At 45.8% G+C, this 21,124-nt stretch overlaps 1 protein-coding gene across 1 annotated transcript in view; it reads left to right on the top strand.

The window, feature by feature from the left end:
* The window catches only part of PCSK2 (proprotein convertase subtilisin/kexin type 2), a 342,143-nt gene that overhangs the window by 91,147 nt on the left and 229,872 nt on the right, over positions 1-21,124 (top strand). Inside the window, exon 2 of the mRNA XM_063918519.1 lies at positions 20,722-20,820. Within this exon, the coding sequence (XP_063774589.1) occupies positions 20,722-20,820 (99 nt within the window). The remainder of the gene's footprint in view (positions 1-20,721; positions 20,821-21,124) is intronic.

Genomic DNA, 21,124 nt, shown 5'->3' with positions numbered 1-21,124 from the left:
TGTGGGGTATAATGTGACTAACGGACACTACTGTGGGGTATAATGTGACTAACGGACACTACTGTGGGGTATAATGTGACTAACGGACACTACTGTGTGGTATAATGTGACTAACGGACACTACTGTGCGGTGTAATGTGACTAACGGACACTACTGTGGGGTGTAATGTGACTAACGGACACTACTGTGGGGTGTAATGTGACTAACGGATACTACTGTGGGGTATAATGTGACTAACGGACACTACTGTGGGGTATAATGTGACTAACGGACACTACTGTGGGGTATAATGTGACTAACGGACACTACTGTGTGGTATAATGTGACTAACGGACACTACTGTGGGGTATAATGTGACTAACGGACACTACTGTGTGGTATAATGTGACTAACGGACACTACTGTGGGGTATAATGTGACTAACGGACACTACTGTGTGGTATAATGTGACTAACGGACACTACTGTGTGGTGTAATGTGACTAACGGACACTACTGTGTGGTATAATGTGACTAACGGACACTACTGTGCGGTGTAATGTGACTAACGGACACTACTGTGGGGTGTAATGTGACTAACGGACACTACTGTGCGGTGTAATGTGACTAACGGACACTACTGTGGGGTGTAATGTGACTAACGGACACTACTGTGGGGTGTAATGTGACTAACGGACACTACTGTGCGGTGTAATGTGACTAACGGACACTACTGTGGGGTGTAATGTGACTAACGGACACTACTGTGCGGTGTAATGTGACTAACGGACACTACTGTGGGGTGTAATGTGACTAACGGACACTACTGTGGGGTGTAATGTGACTAACGGACACTACTGTGGGGTGTAATGTGACTAACGGACACTACTGTGGGGTGTAATGTGACTAACGGACACTACTGTGCGGTGTAATGTGACTAACGGACACTACTGTGGGGTGTAATGTGACTAACGGACACTACTGTGCGGTGTAATGTGACTAACGGACACTACTGTGGGGTGTAATGTGACTAACGGACACTACTGTGGGGTGTAATGTGACTAACGGACACTACTGTGCGGTGTAATGTGACTAACGGATATTACTGTGCAGTGTAATGTGACTAACGGATATTACTGTGCAGTGTAATGTCAAATGTGAATTTTTACTATTCTGTGTCCACAACCCTATATATTTGGTGCGCGCCTTCGGCGCGCACTGTCCCTGACCTGAGCATGGCTAACTCCAAAGGAAACTTGTCCTGAGCTCCTCAAGGTCTAGAACAGGCCATGTCACCAATTTTAAAATATATTTTTCTTTTTAAATGTAACATACCTCCAATCCAACACAGGGAAAGTGTGCTGAAACATACCCTTACTCCGGGCATCATGGCACCTATCTACACCTCTAATAAGGGGCACTACTGTGGGCATTGTGTATAAGTACTGTGTGGTGTAACGTGTATAAGGGGCACTACTGTGTGACGTTAATGAATAAGGGGCACTACTAGAGGGTGTAATATGAATCAGGGGCACTATGTTTGTGGTAAAGTGAATAAGATTGTAATACTGTGTGATGTAATTTGAATTGTGGGCCACGCTCCTTTCTTGTGTGACCACATCCCTTTTTGCGTCACGTCCTCTCCCTTTTTTACAGATGGGAGGGTGCAAATTTATAATTTGCAGGGGGGCGCCAAACACTCTAGCACCGGCCCTGTTTATCACTGTGCAATTTATCAGTCTCCAAGGCTTGATAAATCTGGGCCTTGGTGAGAAAGCAGAAATACAATTTTAATACTGAGATATTGGCCCTCATTCCGAGTTGTTCGCTCGGTATTTTTCATCGCATCGCAATGAAAATCCGCTTAGTACGCATGCGCAATGTTCGCACTGCGACTGCGCCAAGTAACTTTGCTATGTAGAAAGTAATTTTACTCACGGCTTTTTCATCGCTCCGGCGATCGTAATGTGATTGACAGGAAATGGGTGTTACTGGGCGGAAACACGGCGTTTCAGGGGCGTGTGGCTGAAAACGCTACCGTTTCCGGAAAAAACGCAGGAGTGGCCGGAGAAACGGTGGGAGTGCCTGGGCGAACGCTGGGTGTGTTTGTGACGTCAACCAGGAACGACAAGCACTGAACTGATCGCACAGGCAGAGTAAGTCTGAAGTTACTCCAAAACTGCTACGAGGTTTGTGATCGCAATTTTGCGATTACTTCGGTCGCACTTTTAAGAAGCTAAGATACACTCCCAGTAGGCGGCGGCTTAGCGTGTGTAACTCTGCTAAATTCGCATTGCGACCGATCAACTCGGAATGAGGGCCATTATCTATGGCCAGAGGGGAAGCTGGTTATTATATTACTGTCACGATGATGAGCCTATATTTCTGTGGAGGCCTAGAGCTCACTCACTCACCCCATTCTCAATCTGGCAGTGAAAAGAGGGGTGGAGAAAAATCTACCATTAGCAAAATAGCTCATGTCGGAAGTCTGGGTCTAATATGTGAGTAGAATAGGGAGTATAGAGAACTTATGGCCCAACTGGAATTTAGCTAGAGTTTGGTGGCTGGTAATAGAATCATTTATCAGCAGATCATTAACCTTTCTTTCCTGAGAGCCAGAGAAGGGAAATGAGTAATATGGTTTTCGGCACTGTTAGAGCTGAGCTTTCGTATTCACATTTGCTTGTTATTATTATTATCAGCAGTCACGGTAAATCACTGTCAGACTAATACATCCTTAGGACAGCTCCAGCAGCTGGTGAGATGGAAAAATTGGAATCAACCAATAATCATTCAAGCAAGTCAATACCATTGAATTTGTTAGGGAGGTGGGCAGTCTCTATAGTAACAAGTAACTGATCACCTATAAATACACTACAGTACACTATGGGGGTCATTCCGAGTTGATCGCTCGCTAGCAGTTTTTAGCAGCCATGCAAACGCTATGCCGCCGTCCACTGGGAGTGTATTTTAGCTTAGCAGAAGTGCAAACGGTTGTATCGCAGAGCAGCTACAAAGTTTTTTTGTGCAGTTTCAGAGTAGCTCAAAACCTACTCAGCGCTTGTGATCACTTCAGACTGTTCAGTTTCCTGGCACGCCTGCGTTTTTCCTGGCACGCCTGCGTTTTTCCCGAAAACTCCCTGAAAACAGTCCATTGACACCCAGAAATGCCCACTTCATGTCAATTATGCAGCCACCAGTGCGACTGAAATGCTTCGCTAGACCCTGTGCAAAACGACATCGTTCATTGTGCCCATACGTCGCGCGTGTGCATTGCGCCACATACGCATGCACAGAACTCCCATTTTTTATCCTGATCGCTACGCTGCGGACAAATGCAGCTAGCGATCAACTTGGAATGACCCCCTATGTGTATTACTTTACTTCTTTTTTTCTTAAATGTTATTTACAGCACAATTACAACTGATTTAAAACTAAAGCAGACCTTTATAGTAGTATATGCAACACTTAAGTAATCATGCTGTTATAGAGGGTGGTATATTATTTAATATATTGTGAATTAGGCTATTACAATGAATCATATACACAATATGTAAAAATGTATTATTTATTAACAGTTATTAATATAATGCACACATATTCCACAGCAACTGATCGCAGAGGCGGAACTACCGCCAGTGCAACCAGTGCGTTGCACTGGGGCCCGCCTCTGTCCAGTGGCCCAAAGCATGTAATGAGTCAAACTGACTCATTACATGCCGCTGTGCGCTGCGGGCAACCGCTGCCCGCAGCGCACAGCCGCCCAGAGAGAAGAGGAGAGGAGCAGCGGTACGGGGGAAGGAGGAGGAGGGAGGTGGAGGAGGGAGCCGCAGCAGCGCTTTGTTACTGGTTGAGGCACTGCTGCTGCTGCCCCTCTGCTTCACTATAGGCTGTCTTACGAGAACAGCCTATAGTGAAGCAGAGGGGCAGCAGCAGCAGCGCCTCCACCAATAACACAGCGCTGCTGCGGCTCCCTCCTCCACCTCCCTCCTCCTCCTTCTCTCCTGCCCGGGAATCTCCTGCCCGGGAATCGTCTTTCTTTCTTTCTTTCTTTCTTTCTTTCTTTCTTTCTTTCTTTCTTTCTTTCTTTCTTTCTTTCTTTCTTTCTTTCTTTCTTTCTTTCCTTCCTTCTTTCTTTCTTTCTTTCTTTCTTTCGTTCTTTCGACTGTCTGTCGCAATGTGTAAAAATGGGGAATCTGCCTGCCGCAATGTGTAAAAAGGGGTAATCTGCCTGCCGCAATGTGTAAAAAGGGGGAATCTGTCTGCCGCAATGTGTAAAAATGGGGAATCTGCTTGCCGCAATGTGTAAAAATGGGGAATCTGCTTGCCGCAGTGTGTAAAAATGGGGAATCTGCCTGCCGCAATGTGTAAAAATGGGGAATCTGCTTGCCGCAATGTGTAAAAAGGGGGAATCTGCCTGCCGCAATGTGTAAAAATGGGGAATCTGCTTGCCGCAATGTGTAAAAAGGGGGAATCTGTCTGCCGCAATGTGTAAAAAGGGGGAATCTGCCTGCCGTAATGTGTAAAAAGGGGGACGCTGTCTGCCGTAATGTGTAACAAGGGCACGCTGTCTGTCGTAATGTGTAACAAGGGCACGCTGTCTGCCGTTATGTGTAAAAAGGGGGGCGCTGTCTGCCGTAATGTGTAAAAAGTATACGCTGTCTGCCGCTATGTGTAACAAGGGCACGCTGTCTGCCGTTATGTGTAAAAAGGGGACGCTGTCTGCAGTTATGTGTAAAAAGTGCACGCTGTCTGCCGTAATGTGTAAAAAGGGGACGCTGTCTGCCGTAATGTGTAAAAAGAGGAATCTGTCCGCCGTAAGGTGTAAAAGGGTCTCTTCCTGGTGTAGTGGTGCTACTGTGCGGCGTAATTTGAATAATGGAGACTACTGTGCACCGTTTTATGAATTGGTATTATTTTGTGGCCACACCCCTTCCCCACGAAGCCACGCCACTATGTATTTTTGCGCGCGCCTACGGCGCGCACTGCCCCTGTTTTACATGCAGAGGTGGGGCTCCGATGTCGTTTCTTGCACACAGTGCTAAAATATCTAGTTACGGCACTGTTGCTAGGTATCTATTTCTCTGGCCCTGACCAGGTCCCCCCCACCAGATCCTCTCCAGGGGTGAGGGGGTGGACTTGGATGGGATGGGGGGGGGGGCGAAAGCACTTTGACGCACCTGGGCCCACCGCTCGCTAGTTCCGCCACTGAACTGCTGGACAATATTTCAGTCATTCACATCAATCACTGCCCCAGCAGAGCTTACACTCTGTATTCCCTATCACACCGCTAAGCATTGGCCCATACAACTGCATTCCCCAGATAGGCCATTCTTGCCTCAGTTCGACACTGGCTATGAGGCAGTAATGCTAACCACTACACAGAGGCGTCACCGGGTGATACCCACTGCACACTCTGCATCCTCTAGCGTGCCTGCAGCCAAAAAGGGGGCATGGCCTAAGGGGAAGGGGGCATGGCATCACGGGGGAACCCGGTGACATCACTCCTGGGCAGCCCTGCATCACCCAAAGAAGCTGGGCTGCCCCCAGAGACCAGTAAATGCAGTGTGGGCTCCCCGTGTATGACAGGAGCCGAGTGCTGCAGGAGACTGTCACACTGCAGCACCCGGCTCCTGTGAGTGTGAGAAGCTGGCATTATGCGTCACCTGCTCCGAGGGTGACTCCTGGGTGCGGGACGCACTCTCTGCATCCCCCTTCTGACACCACTGCCACTACACCAACTGTGCTGTACATGTTGGGTTTAAAAGAACATGCTTACAGTAAGAATAAACAATAATCGTGGATTTAGTTTTTGAAAACATGTTGCATAGATATAACGGGCAGTCTCTATAGTAACAAGTAACTGATCACCCATAAATGCACTACAGTACACTATGGGGGTCATTCCGAGTTGATCGCTCGCTAGCAGTTTTTAGCAGCCGTGCAAACGCTATGCCGCCGTCCACTGGGAGTTTATTTTAGCTTAGCAGAAGTGCAAACGGTTGTATCGCAGAGCAGCTACAAAGTTTTTTTGTGCAGTTTCAGAGTAGCTCAAAACCTACTCAGCGCTTGTGATCACTTCAGACTGTTCAGTTTCCTGGCACGCCTGCGTTTTTCCTGGCACGCCTGCCTTTTTCCCGAAAACTCCCTGAAAACAGTCAGTTGACACCCAGAAATGCCCACTTCATGTCAATTATGCAGCCACCAGTGCGACTGAAATGCTTCGCTAGACCCTGTGCAAAACTACATTGTTCGTTGTGCCCATACGTCGCACGTGTGCATTGCGCCGCATACGCATGCACAGAACTCCCATTTTTTATCCTGATCGCTACGCTGCGGACAAATGCAGCTAGCGATCAACTTGGAATGACCCCCTATGTGTATTACTTTACTTCTTTTTTTCTTAAATGTTATTTACAGCACAATTACAACTGATTTAAAAATAAAGCAGACCTTTATAGTAGTATATGCAACACTTAAGTAATCATGCTGTTATAGAGGGTGGTATATTATTTAATATATTGTGAATTAGGCTATTACAATGAATCATATACACAATATGTAAAAATGTATTATTTATTAACAGTTATTAATATAATGCACACATATTCCACAGCAACTGATCGCAGAGGCGGAACTACCGCCAGTGCAACCAGTGCGTTGCACTGGGGCCCGCCTCTGTCCAGTGGCCCAAAGCATGTAATGAGTCAAACTGACTCATTACATGCCGCTGTGCGCTGCGGGCAACCGCTGCCCTCAGCGCACAGCCGCCCAGAGAGGAGAGGAGAGGAGAGAAGCAGCGGTACGGGGGAAGGAGGAGGAGGGAGGTGGAGGAGGGAGCCGCAGCAGCGCTTTGTTACTGGTTGAGGCACTGCTGCTGCTGCCCCTCTGCTTCACTATAGGCTGTCTTACGAGAACAGCCTATAGTGAAGCAGAGGGGCAGCAGCAGCAGCGCCTCCACCAATAACACAGCGCTGCTGCGGCTCCCTCCTCCACCTCCCTCCTCCTCCTTCTCTCCTGCCCGGGAATCGTCAAGCTGCACCGAGGAGCCTGAGCCAGCGGAGAGGGTAAGTATAATTCTTCTTTCTTTCTTTCTTTCTTTCTTTCTTTCTTTCTTTCTTTCTTTCTTTCTTTCTTTCTTTCTTTCTTTCTTTCTTTCTTTCTTTCTTTCTTTCTTTCTTTCCTTCTTTCCTTCTTTCCTTCTTTCTTTCTTTCTTTCTTTCTTTCGTTCTTTCGACTGTCTGTCGCAATGTGTAAAAAGGGGGAATCTGCCTGCCGCAATGTGTAAAAATGGGGAATCTGCCTGCCGCAATGTGTAAAAAGGGGTAATCTGCCTGTCGCAATGTGTAAAAAGGGGGAATCTGTCTGCCGCAATGTGTAAAAATTAGAGATGAGCGCCTGAAATTTTTCGGGTTTTGTGTTTTGGTTTTGGGTTTTGTTCCGCGGCCGTGTTTTGGGTTCGAACGCGTTTTGGCAAAACCTCACCGAATTTTTTTTGTCGGATTCGGGTGTGTTTTGGATTCGGGTGTTTTTTTCAAAAAACACTAAAAAACAGCTTAAATCATAGAATTTGGGGGTCATTTTGATCCCAAAGTATTATTAACCTCAAAAACCATAATTTACACTCATTTTCAGTCTATTCTGAATACCTCACACCTCACAATATTATTTTTAGTCCTAAAATTTGCACCGAGGTCGCTGTGTGAGTAAGATAAGCGACCCTAGTGGCCGACACAAACACCGGGCCCATCTAGGAGTGGCACTGCAGTGTCACGCAGGATGGCCCTTCCAAAAAACCCTCCCCAAACAGCACATGACGCAAAGAAAAAAAGAGGCGCAATGAGGTAGCTGACTGTGTGAGTAAGATTAGCGACCCTAGTGGCCGACACAAACACCGGGCCCATCTAGGAGTGGCACTGCAGTGTCACGCAGGATGGCCCTTCCAAAAAACCCTCCCCAAACAGCACATGACGCAAAGAAAAAAAGAGGCGCAATGAGGTAGCTGTGTGAGTAAGATTAGCGACCCTAGTGGCCGACACAAACACCGGGCCCATCTAGGAGTGGCACTGCAGTGTCACGCAGGATGTCCCTTCCAAAAAACCCTCCCCAAACAGCACATGACGCAAAGAAAAAAAGAGGCGCAATGAGGTAGCTGTGTGAGTAAGATTAGCGACCATAGTGGCCGACACAAACACCGGGCCCATCTAGGAGTGGCACTGCAGTGTCACGCAGGATGGCCCTTCCAAAAAACCCTCCCCAAACAGCACATGACGCAAAGAAAAAAAGAGGCGCAATGAGGTAGCTGTGTGAGTAAGATTAGCGACCCTAGTGGCCGACACAAACACCGGGCCCATCTAGGAGTGGCACTGCAGTGTCACGCAGGATGGCCCTTCCAAAAAACCCTCCCCAAACAGCACATGATGCAAATAAAAAAAGAGGCGCAATGAGGTAGCTGTGTGAGTAAGATTAGCGACCCTAGTGGCCGACACAAACACCGGGCCCATCTAGGAGTGGCACTGCAGTGTCACGCAGGATGTCCCTTCCAAAAAACCCTCCCCAAACAGCACATGACGCAAAGAAAAAAAGAGGCTTTTTACTGATATTTGGTGTTTTGGATTTGACATGCTCTGTACTATGACATTGGGCATCGGCCTTGGCAGACGACGTTGCTGGCATTTCATCGTCTCGGCCATGACTAGTGGCAGCAGCTTCAGCACGAGGTGGAAGTGGATCTTGATCTTTCCCTAATTTTGGAACCTCAACATTTTTGTTCTCCATATTTTAATAGGCACAACTAAAAGGCACCTCAGGTAAACAATGGAGATGGATGGATTGGATACTAGTATACAATTATGGACGGGCTGCCGAGTGCAGACACAGAGGTAGCCACAGCCGTGAACTACTGCACTGTACTGTGTCTGCTGCTAATATATAGACTGGTTGATAAAGAGATAGTATACTCGTAACTAGTATGTATGTATAAAGAAAGAAAAAAAAACCACGGTTAGGTGGTATATACAATTATGGACGGGCTGCCGAGTGCCGACACAGAGGTAGCCACAGCCGTGAACTACCGCACTGTACTGTGTCTGCTGCTAATATATAGACTGGTTGATAAAGAGATAGTATACTCGTAACTAGTATGTATGTATAAAGAAAGAAAAAAAAACCACGGTTAGGTGGTATATACAATTATGGACGTGCTGCCGAGTGCCGACACAGAGGTAGCCACAGCCGTGAACTACCGCACTGTACTGTGTCTGCTGCTAATATATAGACTGGTTGATAAAGAGATAGTATACTCGTAACTAGTATGTATGTATAAAGAAAGAAAAAAAAACCACGGTTAGGTGGTATATACAATTATGGACGGGCTGCCGAGTGCCGACACAGAGGTAGCCACAGCCGTGAACTACCGCACTGTACTGTGTCTGCTGCTAATATATAGACTGGTTGATAAAGAGATAGTATACTCGTAACTAGTATGTATGTATAAAGAAAGAAAAAAAAAACCACGGTTAGGTGGTATATACAATTATGGACGGGCTGCCGAGTGCCGACACAGAGGTAGCCACAGCCGTGAACTACCGCACTGTACTGTGTCTGCTGCTAATATATAGACTGGTTGATAAAGAGATAGTATACTCGTAACTAGTATGTATGTATAAAGAAAGAAAAAAAAACCACGGTTAGGTGGTATATACAATTATGGACGGGCTGCCGAGTGCCGACACAGAGGTAGCCACAGCCGTGAACTACCGCACTGTACTGTGTCTGCTGCTAATATATAGACTGGTTGATAAAGAGATAGTATACTCGTAACTAGTATGTATGTATAAAGAAAGAAAAAAAAACCACGGTTAGGTGGTATATACAATTATGGACGGGCTGCCGAGTGCCGACACAGAGGTAGCCACAGCCGTGAACTACCGCACTGTACTGTGTCTGCTGCTAATATATAGACTGGTTGATAAAGAGATAGTATACTCGTAACTAGTATGTATGTATAAAGAAAGAAAAAAAAACCACGGTTAGGTGGTATATACAATTATGGACGGGCTGCAGAGTGCCGACACAGAGGTAGCCACAGCCGTGAACTACCGCACTGTACTGTGTCTGCTGCTAATATATAGACTGGTTGATAAAGAGATAGTATACTCGTAACTAGTATGTATGTATAAAGAAAGAAAAAAAAACCACGGTTAGGTGGTATATACAATTATGGACGGGCTGCCGAGTGCCGACACAGAGGTAGCCACAGCCGTGAACTACCGCACTGTACTGTGTCTGCTGCTAATATATAGACTGGTTGATAAAGAGATAGTATACTCGTAACTAGTATGTATGTATAAAGAAAGAAAAAAAAAACCACGGTTAGGTGGTATATACAATTATGGACGGGCTGCCGAGTGCCGACACAGAGGTAGCCACAGCCGTGAACTACCGCACTGTACTGTGTCTGCTGCTAATATATAGACTGGTTGATAAAGAGATAGTATACTCGTAACTAGTATGTATGTATAAAGAAAGAAAAAAAAACCACGGTTAGGTGGTATATACAATTATGGACGGGCTGCCGAGTGCCGACACAGAGGTAGCCACAGCCGTGAACTACCGCACTGTACTGTGTCTGCTGCTAATATAGACTGGTTGATAAAGAGATAGTATACTACTAATATTATATATACTGGTGGTCAGGTCACTGGTCACTAGTCACACTGGCAGTGGCACTCCTGCAGCAAAAGTGTGCACTGTTTAATTTTAATATAATATTATGTACTCCTGGCTCCTGCTATAACCTATAACTGGCACTGCAGTAGTGCTCCCCAGTCTCCCCCACAATTATAAGCTGTGTGAGCTGAGCAGTCAGACAGATATATAATATATATAGATGATGCAGCACACTGGCCTGAGCCTGAGCAGTGCACACAGATATGGTATGTGACTGACTGAGTCACTGTGTGTATCGCTTTTTTCAGGCAGAGAACGGATATATTAAATAAACTGCACTGTGTGTCTGGTGGTCACTCACTATATAATATATTATGTACTCCTGGCTCCTGCTATAACCTATAACTGGCACTGCAGTAGTGCTCCCCAGTCTCCCCCACAATTATAAGCTGTGTGAGCTGAGCAGTCAGACAGATATATATAATATTATATATAGATAATAGATGATGCAGCACACTGGCCTGAGCCTGAGCAGTGCACACAGATATGGTATGTGACTGAGTCACTGTGTGCTGTGTATCGCTTTTTTCAGGCAGAGAACGGATTATAAAGTAAACTGCACTGTCCTCACTAGTAAACTCTCTCCACTCAGTCTCTACACTTCTACAGTAACAGTACTCCTCCTAGTCAGCTCCAGTAAATCTCTCTCAGTCTCTTATAATCTAAATGGAGAGGACGCCAGCCACGTCCTCTCCCTATCAATCTCAATGCACGTGTGAAAATGGCGGCGACGCGCGGCTCCTTATATAGAATCCGAGTCTCGCGATAGAATCCGAGCCTCGCGAGAATCCGACAGCGTCATGATGACGTTCGGGCGCGCTCGGGTTAACCGAGCAAGGCGGGAAGATCCGAGTCGCTCGGACCCGTGAAAAAAAACATGAAGTTCTGGCGGGTTCGGATTCAGAGAAACCGAACCCGCTCATCTCTAGTAAAAATGGGGAATCTGCTTGCCGCAATGTGTAAAAATGGGGAATCTGCTTGCCGCAGTGTGTAAAAATGGGGAATCTGCCTGCCGCAATGTGTAAAAATGGGGAATCTGCTTGCCGCAATGTGTAAAAAGGGGGAATCTGTCTGCCGCAATGTGTAAAAAGGGGGAATCTGCCTGCCGTAATGTGTAAAAAGGGGGACGCTGTCTGCCGTAATGTGTAACAAGAGCATGCTGTCTGTCGTAATGTGTAACAAGGGCACGCTGTCTGCCGTTATGTGTAAAAAGGGGGGCGCTGTCTGCCGTAATGTGTAAAAAGTATACGCTGTCTGCCGCTATGTGTAACAAGGGCACGCTGTCTGCCGTTATGTGTAAAAAGGGGACGCTGTCTGCCGTAATGTGTAAAAAGTGCACGCTGTCTGCCGTAATGTGTAAAAAGGGGGACGTTGTCTGCCGTAATGTGTACAAAGGGGACGCTGTCTGCCGTAATGTGTAAAAAGAGGAATCTGTCCGCCGTAAGGTGTAAAAGGGTCTCTACCTGGTGTAGTGGTGCTACTGTGCGGCGTAATTTGAATAATGGAGACTACTGTGCACCGTTTTATGAATTGGTATTATTTTGTGGCCACACCCCTTCCCCACGAAGCCACGCCACTATGTATTTTTGCGCGCGCCTACGGCGCGCACTGCCCCTGTTTTACATGCAGGGGTGGGGCTCCGATGTCGTTTCTTGCACACAGTGCTAAAATATCTAGTTACGGCACTGTTGCTAGGTATCCATTTCTCTGGCCCTGAGCAGGTCCCCCCCACCAGATCCTCTCCAGGGGTGAGGGGGTGGACTTGGATGGGATGGGGGGCCCAAAGCACTTTGACGCACCTGGGCCCACCGCTCGCTAGTTCCGCCACTGAACTGCTGGACAATATTTCAGTCATTCACATCAATCACTGCCCCAGCAGAGCTTACACTCTGTATTCCCTATCACACCGCTAAGCATTGGCCCATACAACTGCATTCCCCAGATAGGCCATTCTTGCCTCAGTTCGACACTGGCTATGAGGCAGTAATGCTAACCACTACACAGAGGCGTCACCGGGTGACACCCAGTGCACACTCTGCATCCTCTAGCGTGCCTGCAGCCAAAAAGGGGGCATGGCCTAAGGGGAAGGGGGCATGGCATCACGGGGGAACCCGGTGACATCACTCCTGGGCAGCCCTGCATCACCCAAAGAAGCTGGGCTGCCCCCAGAGACCAGTAAATGCAGTTTGGGCTCCCCGTGTATGACAGGAGCCGAGTGCTGCAGGAGACTGTCACACTGCAGCACCCGGCTCCTGTGAGTGTGAGAAGCTGGCATTATGCGTCACCTGCTCCGAGGGTGACTCCTGGGTGCGGGACGCACTCTCTGCATCCCCCTTCTGACACCACTGCCACTACACCAACTGTGCTGTACATGTTGGGTTTAAAAGAACATGCTTACAGTAAGAATAAACAATAATCGAGGATTTAGTTTTTTGAAAACATGTTGCATAGATATAACGAAGTATAAAATTGTAAATTATTCTGTACATAACGAGAGTGACTTCCTGCCCTTTATCAGTGTAATTTAAAGCACAGATTTACAGTCCAGAGATAACACGTTATAATAATACAGCCTCACTGTGGAGAAATCCTTTACTTTTCTCTGTTTTCAAGTCACACTGTTGTCTGTGTCAGTTTGTTCGAATTATACTTGAGATTCCGTATTTACCAGTTACCCTTCCCCCCCTCCCTTCCCTTTTCTTCTTCTGTATCACCCCCCTTAAATTCTTTCTAGAGATGAGCGGGTTCGGTTCCTCGGAATCCGAACCCCCCCGAACTTCAGCCTTTTTACACGGGTCCGAGGCAGACTCGGATCTTCCCAGCTTGCTCGGTTAACCCGAGCGCGCCCGAACGTCATCATCCCGCTTTCGGATTCTCGCGAGGCTCGTATTCTATCGCGAGACTCGGATTCTATATAAGGAGCCGCGCGTCGCCGCCATTTTCACACGTGCATTGAGATTGATAGGGAGAGGACGTGGCTGGCGTCCTCTCCGTTAGAATAGATAGAGACACTTGAGTTGATTTACTACTAACTTAGTAATTTTGGGGAGCATTAGGAGTACTCAGAGTGCAGAGTTTTGCTGATAGTTACTAGTGACCACCACCAGTTTTATTTATTATTTAATATAATCCGTTCTCTGCCTGAAAAAAAACGATACACAGTCACATACCATATCTGTGCTCAGCCTCAGTGTGCTGCATGATAATATCATCTATGTATATCTGACTGTGCTGAGTGCTCACTGCTCACACAGCTGAATTGTGGGGGAGACTGGGGTGCAGTTATAGCAGGAGTACAGTGCACACTTTTGCTGCCAGTGTGACTGACCAGTGACCACCAGTATATTGTCTGCCTGAAAAAGTTAAACACTCCTGTGGTGTTTTTTTTTTTTATTCTATAAACGCATTCTGCTGACAGTGTCCAGCAGGTCCGTCATTCATTATATTATATAAATATTTACCTGCAGTAGTGTTATATTTTTTTTGTTCATCTCTATCATCTTTATCATCTCTATATTAGCAGACGCAGTACGGTAGTCCACGGCTGTGGCTACCTCTGTGTCGTCAGTGCTCGTCCATAATTGTATACCTACCTGTGGTGGGGTTTATTTTTCTATCTTCTTCATACTAGTAGTTTAGGAGTCTGCTGACAGTGTCCAGCAGGTCCGTCATTATATTATATATACCTGCAGTAGTGATATATATATATTTTTTATATCATTATCATCTCTATACTAGCAGACGCAGTACGGTAGTCCACGGCTGTAGCTACCTCTGTGTCGTCAGTGCTCGTCCATAATTGTATACCTACCTGTGGTGGGGTTTTTTTTTCTATCTTCTTCATACTAGTAGTTTAGGAGTCTGCTGACAGTGTCCAGCAGGTCCGTCATTATATTATATATACCTGCAGTAGTGATATATATATATATTTTATATCATTATCATCTCTATACTAGCAGACGCAGTACGGTAGTCCACGGCTGTAGCTACCTCTGTGTCGTCAGTGCTCGTCCATAATTGTATACCTACCTGTGGTGGGTTTTTTTTTCTATCTTCTTCATACTAGTAGTTTAGGAGTCTGCTGACAGTGTCCAGCAGGTCCGTCATTATATTATATATACCTGCAGTAGTGATATATATATATTTTTTATATCATTATCATCTCTATACTAGCAGACGCAGTACGGTAGTCCACGGCTGTAGCTACCTCTGTGTCGTCAGTGCTCGTCCATAATTGTATACCTACCTGTGGTGGGGTTTATTTTTCTATCTTCTTCATACTAGTAGTTTAGGAGTCTGCTGACAGTGTCCAGCAGGTCCGTCATTATATTATATATACCTGCAGTAGTGATATATATATATTTTTTATATCATTATCATCTCTATACTAGCAGACGCAGTACGGTAGTCCACGGCTGTAGCTACCTCTGTGTCGTCAGTGCTCGTCCATAATTGTATACCTACCTGTGGTGGGTTTTTTTTTCTATCTTCTTCATACTAGTAGTTTAGGAGTCTGCTGACAGTGTCCAGCAAGTCCGTCATTATATTATATATACCTGCAGTAGTGATATATATATATTTTTTATATCATTATCATCTCTATACTAGCAGACGCAGTACGGTAGTCCACGGCTGTGGCTACCTCTGTGTCGTCAGTGCTCGTCCATAATTGTATACCTACCTGTGGTGGGTTTTTTTTTTCTATCTTTTTCATACTAGTAGTTTAGGAGTCTGCTGACAGTGTCCAGCAGGTCCGTCATTATATTATATATACCTGCAGTAGTGATATATATATATATTTTTTATATCATTATCATCTCTATACTAGCAGACGCAGTACGGTAGTCCACGGCTGTAGCTACCTCTGTGTCATCAGTGCTCGTCCATAATTGTATACCTACCTGTGGTGGGTTTTTTTTTTCTATCTTCTTCATACTAGTAGTTTAGGAGTCTGCTGACAGTGTCCAGCAGGTCCGTCATTATATTATATATACCTGCAGTAGTGATATATATATATTTTTTATATCATTATCATCTCTATACTAGCAGACGCAGTACGGTAGTCCACGGCTGTAGCTACCTCTGTGTCGTCAGTCACTCGTCATCCATAAGTATACTAGTATCCATCCATCTCCATTGTTTACCTGAGGTGCCTTTTAGTTGTGCCTATTAAAATATGGAGAACAAAAATGTTGAGGTTCCAAAAATAGGGAAAGATCAAGATCCACTTCCACCTCGTGCTGAAGCTGCTGCCACTAGTCATGGCCGAGACGATGAAATTCCATCAACGTCGTCTGCCAAGGCCGATGCCCAATGTCATAGTACAGAGCATGTAAAATCCAAAACACAAAATATCAGTAAAAAAAGGACTCAAAAATCTAAAATAAAATCGTCGGTGGAGAAGCGTAAACTTGCCAATATGCCATTTACCACACGGAGTGGCAAGGAACGGCTGAGGCCCTGGCCTATGTTCATGGCTAGTGGTTCAGCTTCACATGAGGATGGAAGCACTCAGCCTCTCGCTAGAAAAATGAAAAGACTTAAGCTGGCAAAAGCACAGCAAAGAACTGTGCGTTCTTCGAAATCACAAATCCACAAGGAGAGTCCAATTGTGTCGGTTGCGATGCCTGACCTTCCCAACACTGGACGTGAAGAGCATGCGCCTTCCACCATTTGCACGCCCCCTGCAAGTGCTGGAAGGAGCACCCGCAGTCCAGTTCCTGATAGTCAGATTGAAGATGTCAGTGTTGAAGTACACCAGAATGAGGAGGATATGGGTGTTGCTGGCGCTGGGGAGGAAATTGACAAGGAGGATTCTGATGGTGAGGTGGTTTGTTTAAGTCAGGCACCCGGGGAGACACCTGTTGTCCGTGGGAGGAATATGGCCATTGACATGCCTGGTGAAAATACCAAAAAAATCAGCTCTTCGGTGTGGAAGTATTTCAACAGAAATGCGGACAACAGGTGTCAAGCCGTGTGTTGCCTTTGTCAAGCTGTAATAAGTAGGGGTAAGGACGTTAACCACCTCGGTACATCCTCCCTTATACGTCACCTGCAGCGCATTCATCATAAGTCAGTGACAAGTTCAAAAACTTTGGGCGACAGCGGAAGCAGTCCACTGACCAGTAAATCCCTTCCTCTTGTAACCAAGCTCACGCAAACCACCCCACCAACTCCCTCAGTGTCAATTTCCTCCTTCCCCAGGAATGCCAATAGTCCTGCAGGCCATGTCACTGGCAATTCTGACGAGTCCTCTCCTGCCTGGGATTCCTCCGATGCATCCTTGCGTGTAACGCCTACTGCTGCTGGCGCTGCTGTTGTTGCTGCTGGGAGTCGATGGTCATCCCAGAGGGGAAGTCGTAAGACGACTTTTACTACTTCCACCAAGCAATTGACTGTCCAACAGTCCTTTGCGAGGAAGATGAAATATCACAGCAGTCATCCTGCTGCAAAGCGGATAACTGAGGCCTTGGCATCCTGGGCGGTGAGAAACGTGGTTCCGGTATCCATCATTACTGCAGAGCCAACTATAGACTTGTTTGAGGTACTGTGTCCCCGGTACCAAATACCATCTAGGTTCCATTTCTCTAGGCAGGCGATACCGAAAATGTACACAGACCTCAGAAAAAGACTCACCAGTGTCCTAAAAAATGCAGTTGTACCCAATGTCCACTTAACCACGGACATGTGGACAAGTGGAGCAGGGCAGACTCAGGACTATATGACTGTGACAGCCCACTGGGTAGATGTATTGACTCCAGCCGCAAGAACAGCAGCGGCGGCACCAGTAGCAGCATCTCGCAAACGCCAACTCTTTCCTAGGCAGGCTACGCTTTGTATCACTGCTTTCCAGAATACGCACACAGTTGAAAACCTCTTACGGCAACTGAGGAAGATCATCGCAGAATGGCTTACCCCAATTGGACTCTCCTGTGGATTTGTGGCATCGGACAACGCCAGCAATATTGTGTGTGCATTAAATCTGGGCAAATTCCAGCACGTCCCATGTTTTGCACATACCTTGAATTTGGTGGTGCAGAATTATTTAAAAAACGACAGGGGCATGCAAGAGATGCTGTCGGTAGCCAGAAGAATTGCGGGACACTTTCGGCGTACAGGCACCACGTACAGAAGACTGGAGCAACACCAAAAACGCCTGATCCTGCCCTGCCATCATCTGAAGCAAGAAGTGGTAACGAGGTGGAATTCAACCGTCTATATGCTTCAGAGGTTGGAGGAGCAGCAAAAGGCCATTCAAGCCTATACAACTGACCACGATATAGGAGGTGGAATGCACCTGTCTCAAGCGCAGTGGAGAATGATTTCAACGTTGTGCAATGTTCTGCAACCTTTTGAACTTGCCACACGTGAAGTCAGTTCAGACACTGCCAGCCTGAGTCAGGTCATTCCCCTCATCAGGCTTTTGCAGAAGAAGCTGGAGACATTGAAGGAGGAGCTAACACTGAGCGATTCCGCTAGGCATGTGGGACTTGTGGATGGAGCCCTTAATTCGCTTAACAAGGATTCACGGGTGGTCAATCTGTTGAAATCAGAGCACTACATTTTGGCCACCGTGCTCGATCCTAGATTTAAAACCTACCTTGGATCTCTCTTTCCGGCAGACCCAAGTCTGCAGGGTTTCAAAGAACTGCTGGTGAGAAAATTGTCAAGTCAAGCGGAACGCGACCTGTCAACATCTCCTCCTTCACATTCTCCCGCAACTGGGGGTGCGAGGAAAAGGCTCAGAATTCCGAGCCCACCCGCTGGCGGTGATGCAGGGCAGTCTGGAGCGACTGCTGATCCTGACATCTGGTCCGGACTGAAGAACCTGCCAACGATTACGGACATGTCGTCTACTGTCACTGCATATGATTCTCTCACCATTGAAAGAATGGTGGAGGATTATATGAGTGACCGCATCCAAGTAGGCACATCAGACAGTCCGTACGTATACTGGCAGGAAAAAGAGGCAATTTGGAGGCCCTTGCACAAACTGGCTTTATTCTACCTAAGTTGCCCTCCCACAAGTGTGTACTCCGAAAGAGTGCTTAGTGCCGCTGCTCACCTTGTCAGCAATCGGCGTACGAGGTTACTTCCAGAAAATGTGGAGAAGATGATGTTCATTAAAATGAATTATAATCAATTCCTCCATGGAGACATTCACCAGCAGTAATTGCCTCCACAAAGTACACAGGGAGCTGTGATGGTGGATTCCAGTGGGGACGAATTGATAATCTGTGAGGAGGGGGATGTACACGGTGATGAATCGGAGGATGATGATGAGGTGGACATCTTGCCTCTGTAGAGCCAGTTTGTGCAAGGAGAGATTAATTGCTTCTTTTTTGGTGGGGGTCCAAACCAACCCGTCATTTCAGTCACAGTCGTGTGGAAGACCCTGTCACTGAAATGATGGGTTGGTTAAAGTGTGCATGTCCTGTTTATACAACATAAGGGTGGGTGGGAGGGCCCAAGGACAATTCCATCTTGCACCTCTTTTTTCTTTCATTTTTCTTTGCGTCATGTGCTGTTTGGGGAGTGTTTTTTGGAAGGGCCATCCTGCGTGACACTGCAGTGCCACTCCTAGATGGGCCAGGTGTTTGTGTCGGCCACTAGGGTCACTTATCTTAGTCACACAGCTACCTCATTGCGCCTCTTTTTTTCTTTGCGTCATGTGCTGTTTGGGGAGTGTTTTTTGGAAGGGCCATCCTGCGTGACACTGCAGTGCCACTCCTAGATGGGCCAGGTGTTTGTATCGGCCACTTGGGTCGCTGAGCTTAGTCATCCAGCGACCTCGGTGCAAATTTTAGGACTAAAAATAATATTGTGAGGTGTGAGGTGTGAGGAATAGACTGAAAATGAGTGGAAATTATGGTTATTGAGGTTAGTAATACTTTGGGATCAAAATGATTCCCAAATTCTATGATTTAAGCTGTTTTTTAGGGTTTTTTGAAAAAAACACCCGAATCCAAAACACACCCGAATCCGACAAAAAAAATTCGGTGAGGTTTTGCCAAAACGCGTTCGAACCCAAAACACGGCCACGGAACCGAACCCAAAACCAAAACACAAAACCTGAAAAATTTCCGGTGCACATCTCTAATTCTTTCTATTTGAAACGTCAATAAAAATCTAAAAAAATAAATTAAAAAAAGCACAGATATTAACATTAAACTGGCTCATATTTTCCCATTGGTAAAATCGAGCTCTCCATCTTACGTTGAATGAAAAATATTTATGGTCTGCCTATTCATGATACAAGGCTGAGCAGAGCTACTCTCCCAATGTCTTAAAGCTGTGTGCCCTTGTAGAATACAGAGATTTTCAGTCTTATGCAGATTGGTATTCAGTGCGTAGGAGCTGAAGGAGAGCATACTGTACATCAATGTGAGTTCTAATTCACAAGCACTGTGAAGACACAAGCCGCAGTAGATCTAGATCACAGGTGCAGAGACAAAGTAATTAGAGGCACAAAACAAAAAAATCCTTTGTTAATTATAAAATCATTACAGAAATGTATCTGTGACATCTCAGACATTTCAAGCTAGTTCAGCCTTTAATCCCAAGATACAGTATCCAGCTATAATTAAACTGCACTCAGTCGCATTGCATCTCCGTGACTCAAGGAGAAGCTGGGTGATATTCATTTGGCTCCGCAACACTTGTTCATTGGCTCCAGGGTCCATCCCTTTACTAATTGTTTTGTATGACTGCAAATATTTGTATTTTTTAATATATATATATATATATATATATATTTGTATTTTTTTTCTTTAGTTTAAAGTATTCAAACATGAAAAAACTGGGATCACATAGCCTGTATTATTTTTATTCAGAGGTATCTGGCCAGTTAAAACACTAAATAAAGGTTGGATGGTGGTAATTACGACCAAACAGTGTAACTTATTAAGTAAATAGTGCAGAGGATAAGACTAATATGCAATTTGTTTTGCAATTACAGTACCATAGGATATTGATTTTCTCAATAAGTAATTGACTTTTCTTTTCTTTCAGCTACCCTTTGCAGACAGTTTATACCATTTCTATAACAATGGAGCTACAAAGTCCAGGAGAAAACGTAGTATCAAAAACCATTTGTCATTGCACCCCAAGGTAAGTCGTCATCATCTTGCCAACAACAGTTTCATGAAATGTGGGAAGATTCCAACATGGCCATTTGAAATGCAAAAAAACAAACAACCTCCTGTATATACTGTAGATAAGATGGTGCTGTATGGGATTTACATGTCATTAACATTCTAAACCTGGGGTAGGTAAGGGGAAAGACCTAATGCTGAGAACCACTAGTGGAGAGTCTCAGCATGTTCTTGTGGTTTGTCTCAATCATCTTTGCCATTATTACTGCCCTCTTAACATTGTAGTATATATAATGGGTGCAGAGTGTGCAGTGCACACC

This window comes from Pseudophryne corroboree, chromosome 4, assembly GCF_028390025.1.
Source record: "Pseudophryne corroboree isolate aPseCor3 chromosome 4, aPseCor3.hap2, whole genome shotgun sequence".
Taxonomy (NCBI): Eukaryota; Metazoa; Chordata; class Amphibia; order Anura; family Myobatrachidae; genus Pseudophryne; species Pseudophryne corroboree.
This window is presented reverse-complemented; position numbering and strand designations above follow the sequence as displayed.